General features: G+C 37.6%; 1 protein-coding gene across 1 annotated transcript; it reads left to right on the top strand.

Annotated features, from left to right (window-relative positions):
* The first annotated feature begins 4,025 nt into the window (after positions 1 to 4,025).
* On the top strand, positions 4,026 to 6,961 carry LOC114287345 (putative serine/threonine-protein kinase-like protein CCR3). The gene has a single exon (XM_028230669.2). It carries the CDS (start codon positions 4,327 to 4,329, stop codon positions 6,700 to 6,702), a length of 2,376 nt encoding a protein of 791 aa, XP_028086470.2. The 5' UTR covers positions 4,026 to 4,326; the 3' UTR covers positions 6,703 to 6,961.
* The last annotated feature ends 1,844 nt before the right edge of the window (positions 6,962 to 8,805 follow it).

Here is an 8,805-nt window from a genome sequence, read left to right as displayed (position 1 = left end):
AATAACCCGAGCCCATCATTCGGGGCCCAATGCATAACCCTGCCGATGGAGTCCGGAACAGTTGGAATCCAATATGGCACCAAGAACCAACAACATTCAGACATGCGGCGGGTGGAGGACGGGCCACATCAGCAGACAAAGATCTGCAAAGTTATTGCCACTACACATCACCATTAATGCAGTCCATCACAGCATTTATTACGACAACACCTCTCCGTCGGAACAGGACCCCCTTACCCTGAGCAAGGTAAGCTATAGCATAGGTTTTCGGCAAGAAGAGCAGGTCGGAAGGGACAACGAAATGATGACAAAAGGATATAAGCAAATGTTGTAGACAAGAAAGAAGGTTAAGTTCTCTATCTCGAATCCTCTCCCATATACTCTGCTTCTCTTCCTAACTTGTTCGTCGGAGAGTTCGCTGGGGGACTATCCTGTTCCCCGTTGAACTTGTTTGCAGGATATCCGGAGGGCTCGATCTTCTGGGCTTGGCCTTGGGGAGCTTGGACTAGTCTGATCCATCCACTGGGACGAACGGTATCAACAGTTGGCGCCGTCTGTGGGAACGCTCTGCTCCGCACGCCGGTTGTGATCACTGTCGCCGGAGGCCCCGTTCCAACAACCTCTCTCTCCTACCTGTCAAAGTGCATGGTCACGACTAGATCCATGGCTTCTCACAATAATGATACCGACCATCAGAACGACTCCCCCAATCCAAACAACCCACCACAGTACTTTATCGAACTTACCAACAGCATCAACCGCATGGCCGAACAAAACCAGGCCTTGATAAGTGCCTTACTCCAAAGGAACCTTCTGATTCCTCCTCCACCACCTCCAGATATTCCCCCCAACCGAGAAAGAACCCCGAGCCATACTGCCCCCCAACCCCATCCACCCAACCTGGAAGGTTTGTAACCTCCCCACCCACACATAAATCCACCACCACCACCCCCACACCCGTCGGTCGTAGCACCAGCCCCTGAAGGGGAGGCCAGCAGCGTCCAACCTCTACTGACTGACCAGGGGGACCACGTTCCACTCTGGGACGCCGAGCTCCGAGCAATGAAGCTCCAACTCCAAGGAGTCATCCAGAACATTCAGAATAAACCCTCTATCACGGCAAATTCGCTATTTGTTGCCTCAATTCGGGACAAACCTTTGCCCGCCAAATTCAAGATGCCCATCATTGACTCTTTTGATGGTACGACAGATCCAGTCGACCATCTGGAGACCTATCGTACACTCATGATCCGTCATGCCTTCCCCGACGAGATCATGTGTCGGGCTTTCCCCGTGACACTAAAGGGGTCAACCCGACTGTGGTTCAGTCAGTTACCGGCGGACTCTGTCTCCACTTTCTAGCATTTCACCGACTCCTTCCTCAGCCATTTCATTGGAGCCCAACGCCAACGCCGTCCTGCAACCCAACTCCTCAACATCCGTCAGACCGAGGGGGAGTCACTACGTAGCTTCGTCACCCGCTTCAACACCGAAGCCCTACAAGTAGCGGAGAATGACGATAAGGTCATCCTTACGGCTTTCATGGCCAGGCTGCGATCGTCCGACTTCCTCTTCTCCCTCTCCAAAAACCCCCCGACCTCTATGGCAGCCCTATTATCCAAAGCTCAGAAATATATGAATGCTGAAGATTCACTGGCCGCTCGCCAAGATCCAATATCCAAAAATCCGCCCCCTAGAGAAAAAAGAAAAGACTCGGAACCGAGAAACACCTAGTATAACAGCCAAATGCCCCCATATCCCGATCGACCTCCTCGTACTGACCGGTCGGCACCAGCACGACCCCCCGGTCGGTTTGAGCGGTACACACCCCTCAATTCTCATATGGAACAAGTTCTCCACCAAATCCAACGGGATTACCCTCTCAAATGGCCCCTGCCTTCACGGACCCCTTCCAACCGGAAAATTCTACCTTTTTATTTTTCGTGTTTTTTTGTTTTTAATGAATTTTTTTAATATTTTAAGCATTTTTTTTAATTTTTAAATATATCTAACATAAATATACCTAAAAAATAAAAAAATTATGAAAAAAACTTTTTAAAAATTCACTAAATACCAAAAATATAAAAAAAAAATACGAGAATTCAGTACATTTTTTATATTTTTATGTATTTATTAGTTTTTTAAAATATTTTTTCACAAATTTTTTATTTTTTAGATACATCTAAGTAAGGTGCATCTAAAAAATTAAAAAAATATTTAAAAATTTAAAAATATTCACTAAAAACAAAAAAAATATGAAAAACAAAAAACTCAATTTTTAAAAAATTTAATTCAGAAAACTCAAGTCAAACACATGTTGTATAAAAATTATTAGATTTGTATTGTGAAGTTAATGTTAGAATTTGATTTTCATTAACTAAAAGATGAAAGGTAACTGTAGCATTAGTACCACACGAGCCAAAAATATGTTGGGTTTTGGTCACTAACTTTAATTTTAAAAATAGTTTCTGACATTTTATAGAGTTTGATTGATGCAATATTCTTTTGAAAAAACTCCATTTGGTCTAACAACCATTTGTTTCTTCAAATATTCTTTATTTTATTTTATTTTATTTAGAGGGGTTTCTTCAAATATTCTGTAAGAACATTTTAAAATTATGAAATAGCATTATTTGTTTTAATTTTAGGTGTGAAACTACCCTCACCAACTAACAGTTTCACACTGCGTTCACATGGGAACCTTGCCCATTTAAGGAAAAAAAAAACAACTACGTGTTCAGTGAGTTGACCATATTACATTTATTTGAGTGAACCCTCACTTGGATTGGAATTTGGAATGTGCAGGAAAAGACAATCACTTTTCTCTCTTTATTATATATTTGTAACTTTGTCATGTGAATTACCAAATTGAAAAATTATCTCCCTTTATTATACTCGTCCCACTTTGTCATTTGAATTATTCATTTAAATAATTATTTTTTAAATTATTAATATTTTTTTAGATTGAAAAAAAAATGTTAAATTATAAACATTGGTTCATTTTACCCTAAAATGTCAACAAATATAATTTTGTAAGTTTTACTACACCTCCTATTTCATCACTTTCAATTACGCTTTTAATGATGTGACAAATAATTTTACATTGAGAGAGGAGATTTTGAAAAAAATTGATTGATTGATATTGTTTGCTACCTTATTAGCGATATAATGAAAAGTAATAAAATAATAAGATATGGTATTTCTCTAATTTTTTTTATGGAGATCACACCGGCTAATACACATGTTTAAGTAAAGATATTTATTTATTTTATTTTATTATGGAAAGGATATTTATCCTTTAGGCTTATAATAAGGAGACAAATATTCACATATATCTTTTTTTGATTCAAAAATATTCACATATATCATGGAAGAAAACACAACTAATTTTTAAAATAAATATAAAATAAAGGGAGACTTATTTATAAGTCTTTTTTTAGATACTTATGTTAGGTTAAGTCATGTGTAATTTCTTATAGAGTCTCAAGTCCTATTTAGATAGGAATGTATTCTACAAGATCCTACATAAACGTAACGTGACGTGACACATACATAAACGCAACGTAACGTGACACCTACATATACGTAACGTGACACCTGTACGTAATTAACGTGACACATACATAAACGTAACGTGACACCTATGATCCTACATAAACGTAACATGACGTGACACTTACATAAACGTGACATCTGTACGTAACGTGACACCTACATAATACAATTATTTATACAATAATAATTTATGTAGGTGTCACGTTACGTATAAGTGTCACATTACGTTTATATAGATATAATTTATGGTAATATTCAATTTCCTATATATAGTTTTACTATTATTTATGATATTAACAACTAATATTGAGGGTAAATGTGTCAATAAACTTTTCGCAGGACTTATGAAAATATTAATTTTTTAATAAGATCATATGTAATATAACTCTTCCTAATAGGAGTTATAAATAATTTTTCTTAAAATAAAAGACAAAATAAATATTACTCGAAAAGTAAAAATGTGTGCCGCGTGGGCAGAATCAAGGTATAGAGTGGATGCTCTGAGTTTACACGTGAGGGTTAACATAGCAGAATCTCCAAAGAAGACAAGTTCTTGAATTCAACAAAAGCCTTCGAAAAACCGACGATGATATATACCTACATATTCACAATGTCTACAAAACATGAATACAACAAAACGTCTTCCTTTCCTTCTCTCTCTACAATCCCCTCTCTCTCTCTTCCCTCTCCTCCCCCAATGAATTCCGCCGCAGTACCCCTACCCAACCACCTCATCGCCGCCGCAGCCGCCGTCAATCCCCATTCCACTCGATGTCCGCCGCCGCCGCCATTATCACCCTCCTCCTCATCGCCGCCGTCTCTCCAGCCCACGCCCTCGGCGGTTCCTCCTCCACCATCGCCGTGATCTACGGCTCCGCCACCGTCTGCGGCATCGTCGCCGAACAAACATCCCGGCGAATCCAATGCTGGCGCAACGACCAGTTGATCGAAATCTCACCGGCGATCTCCTTCGACTACATCGCCGGTGGCCGGGATAATTTCTGCGGCGTGAAGTCCGGCGGCTCTGCTCTCCTCTGCTGGGACTCCAATTTCATCTCCAAGAGGATTTACAACAGCAGTTCGGTGCTCTTACAACACCTCACATTTGGGGATAATCAAATTTGTGCCCTGACCAATGTTTCTGGAAGCGTTCGATGCTGGAGAGATTCAATCTCGGCTCAATTCCCATCTGTGTCTGAACAATTTCGATCAATCTCATCTGGTTTAGGGTTTTCTTGCGGAGTTTCGATGATTTCCAACAGGGTCTCCTGTTGGGGTACCAATTCAACATTGGCGAGTAATATTCAATCTCAGTTTGTCAATGAATCAATGTTAGACATTGCTGTTGGAGGCAATCACGCTTGTGGATTGAATCTGACTGGGTTTTTGATCTGCAAAGGAATTAACGACTCTGGACAATTGAACATTCCATCAAATTCAGCATTCGAGTACTCTGGATTAGCTCTTGGTGCTGATCATACTTGTGCCACTCGAAAATCGAATGGTTCGGTGGTTTGTTGGGGTGGACATGGAATGTTTTCAAGCAATGTAACAGAGGGTGTTTTCTTTGATTCCATTGTTGCAGGATTGAATTTTACTTGTGGCTTGACTACAAGAAATTTTTCAATCCTTTGTTGGGGACCAGGTTGGCCTAACAATTCATTTTCAGGGTTTGTTCTTTCATTGCCAAAGATACTTCCAGGACCATGTGAATCTACATGTGATTGTGGTATATATCCTGACTCTCAAACACTCTGTAGTGGTTCTGGTAATATCTGTAATAAACCCTGTATTTCAGTGCCACCAATTGCACCGCCACCGCCGACGCCAACGCCAAAGCCACCACCGCCGCCGACCAGTCCCACCCCATCGTCTCCATCGAAGGCTTTGAAAAAGGGTTTATTGGCATTTGCGATAGTAGGATCAATTGGGGCTTTTTCAGGGTTTTGTACCATAATTTATTGCTTGTGGAGTGGTGTTTGTTGCGGGAACAAAAGGATTCACAATTCTGTCCAACCAACTGTTACTATGTCCAATTCAATTCATGGCCAAGCATCAAACAACAGCCCGCCTTCACGGTCGTCCACGATTAGGCGTCAGGGCTCTCGCGCCCTGACTATGAGGCGGCAGAGGAGCGGAACCTCCTCTAAACACGCTGACAAGGCAGAGGAGCTTTCCTTCTCCGACCTTGTCGCCGCCACCAACAATTTTTCCCTCGAAAACAAGATTGGTGCGGGGAGTTTCGGTGTCGTGTACAGAGGCAAATTATGGGATGGCCGCGACGTTGCCATTAAAAGAGGCGAAACCGGTCTGAAGATGAAAAAGTTCCAAGAAAAAGAGAGCGCTTTCGAATCAGAATTGGCGTTTTTGTCCAGATTACACCACAAACACTTAGTTAAGCTTGTTGGGTATTGCGAAGAGGGGGACGAGAGGCTTTTGGTTTACGAGTACATGAAAAATGGAGCTCTATACGATCACTTACACGACAAGAACAATGTTGAGAAGAGCAGTAGCATCTTGAATTCATGGAAAATGAGGATCAAAATCGCGTTAGACGCCTCTCGGGGCATCGAATACCTTCACAATTACGCAGTCCCACCAATCATCCACAGAGACATTAAGTCCTCAAACATTTTGCTCGATTCGAATTGGGTTGCTAGAGTGTCTGATTTTGGATTATCATTGATGGGTCCAGAGTATGATAGAGATTTCAGGCCAATGAAAGCAGCTGGGACAGTTGGGTACATTGATCCAGAGTACTATGGCCTAAATGTTTTGACAACGAAGAGCGATGTGTACGGCCTTGGAGTTGTATTACTTGAGTTACTAACCGGGAAGAGGGCAATATTCAAGAGCGATGGCAGCGAAAATGGGGGAGCACCAACGAGTGTGGTGGATTTCGCGGTGCCAGCGATTATGGCAGGAGAGATGGGGAAGATTTTGGACAAGAGGGTTGGGCCGCTGGAGGTGCACGAGGCCGAGGCGGTGGAGCTGGTGGGGTACGTTGCTATGCATTGTGTGAATTTGGAAGGGAAAGATAGGCCTAACATGGCTGATATTGTTGCTAATTTGGAGAGAGCATTGGATTTATGTGATGATAGCCATGGAAGCATCTCTAGTGGTCAAATCTCCATTGCTTCAGAGTGAAATGAAAAAAAAAAAAACACTGATTTTTTTTTTTATATGTATTTCCTTTTTTGGCTGATTTATTTGGATATAGTTACCATTATGGTGACACTGGTTCGAAAAACAGCAAATTGAAATCTTGTTCATGAGTTTTATTTTTTTATTTTTTTTGAACTTTTGCACTGTAAAGAGTAGAGATTCATCTAACATGAGTTGTAGTGTAGGATTTTGTGAACATTGACCGCCACAAGAAGCATTACATAACATGATTCTTCTTCAATTTTCAAGTGTTGTTTAAGGACTTCTTTTTTGAACTTTGTATTATTATGTGTAGAGATTCATATTGGCAAAATACATAGACAGAAGATTCATTGTAGACATGTTTGAATGCTGAGTGCATCAGTGTGCACATGTATTTGGTCAACGTAATGTGTATACATATTGATACATAGTAATATTTAAGTTCATGGTTTGTTTTTCATAAATTTATTTTATAATTTTTTTCTAAAAATTAATTTAATAAAAAAATAAGAAAAATTAAAGATATTTATCATTTTTATATAATTTTATATTTTGAGAAGTCAGAAATAATTTTTAAAAATTTTAAAAATCTTTTTGATATTTTAATTTTACCAAAATTAATTTCTATTTTTTAAAAAATAATTAAATTTTTTTTTTCTAAATAACAAACGAAACATAGCCTAAATTTCCTTACTCCAAAAATATATGGATGTAACAATAAAAAAATATGTGGATGTAACAAGAAATTTGTTACCTCTCATTCAAAAAAGAAAATTTTTAATTTTTTTTTTCACGATTTGACTTAAAATAAGGTGTCAATATTTTGTTTTCAAATAATTTTCCTGTCACATTATTGGTCCTGTTTGGTAGGATTTATTTCCAACTTATTTCAGTTTTTAGCTTAATTTAAGCTATTTTGATGTGTTTGGTTCAGCTTAACAATACAGCTTATAACTTTTGTAAGTCAAAAATCAACTTATTCTTTAAGTGGTAGAGAAAAAGTTTAATTTATAAGTAAAAAATCAGCTTATGGTCACAGGTATAAGTTATAAACTGTTAGACTATAAGTTATAATCACTTTCTCACAGTTCTACCAAACATGGCCATTATAGAGTGATTTTCTAAATTGAAATTGTGAGTCTCTAAAAAAAAAATAAATAAAATTGCTACCATTTAAAATTGTAAATTTCATTTCAAAAGTGGTATTTTTGTTGAGATTGTGAAAAATCAAAAATGAACTCCAGATTGTAATTATTGACCGGGTCAGCAGAATTTGGTAAGTCAAAGTTCACTTTTTGAGTTTTTGATTTTGTGTGTGATTTTTTTGACTTTCTTGGGTTGCGTGAGAGCGACGACGGAGGATGATATTATTCAGTGCCCGTCGTACCCATCAATCATCAACTGCTTTTGGAAAAAATTATTTTGGGAAATTTTAGAAATACTATTATATTAAAAAGGACAAATTACATATACCCCTTGAGGTTTGACTAAATTACAGATACCTCTGAAGTTTCAAAAATTACATCCCGTCCCCTGAGGTTTGTATTTTCATAACAATTTGCCCCCTGAGGTTTATATTTCATAACAAATTACCCCCTAATTTCTAATGCAAATATAGCATTCAGGGGGGAATTCGTAATTTCTCAAACCTCAAGGAGGTATCTGTAATTTAGCCAAACCTCGAGGGGTATATGTAATTTGCCCTATTAAAAATTAGCAGTTGATCCATATGATACGTCTGTTATTTTTTTTTATAAATATTTGATGATATAACATGTATTATAAAAAAATAATTTTAATTTTAATTGAAAATTAAAATTAAAATTAAACTATAATGTTAATTATTTATTTTGATGATATTGATTCTATTATTCTATAAAATTGTTACTTGAATATTTATATATATTAATTTTAGTTAAATTATTTATATATTTTGATAATTTTAGTTCAATCTTATTATAAAAATGTAATTATCATATAATAATTTCATATGATATATATTAAATTATAAAATAGCAAACTAAATACTTTATTTTCATATTAAAAATAATAGTTAAATTAAAATAAGAATTAGTAATATAAAACTAAAAGTAAGTCTAATTA

This window comes from Camellia sinensis, chromosome 1 (genome assembly GCF_055761805.1).
Source record: "Camellia sinensis isolate YWXY chromosome 1, ASM5576180v1, whole genome shotgun sequence".
NCBI classification, from domain to species: Eukaryota; Viridiplantae; Streptophyta; class Magnoliopsida; order Ericales; family Theaceae; genus Camellia; species Camellia sinensis.
Note: the sequence above shows the minus strand (reverse complement) of the source record. Positions and strands in the feature narration are given on the sequence as shown.

Bases quoted from the DNA above. Each gene is read 5' to 3' on its own strand.
- LOC114287345 (XM_028230669.2), top strand. From the start codon at position 4,327: ATGTCCGCCGCCGCCGCCATTATCACCCTCCTCCTCATCGCCGCCGTC.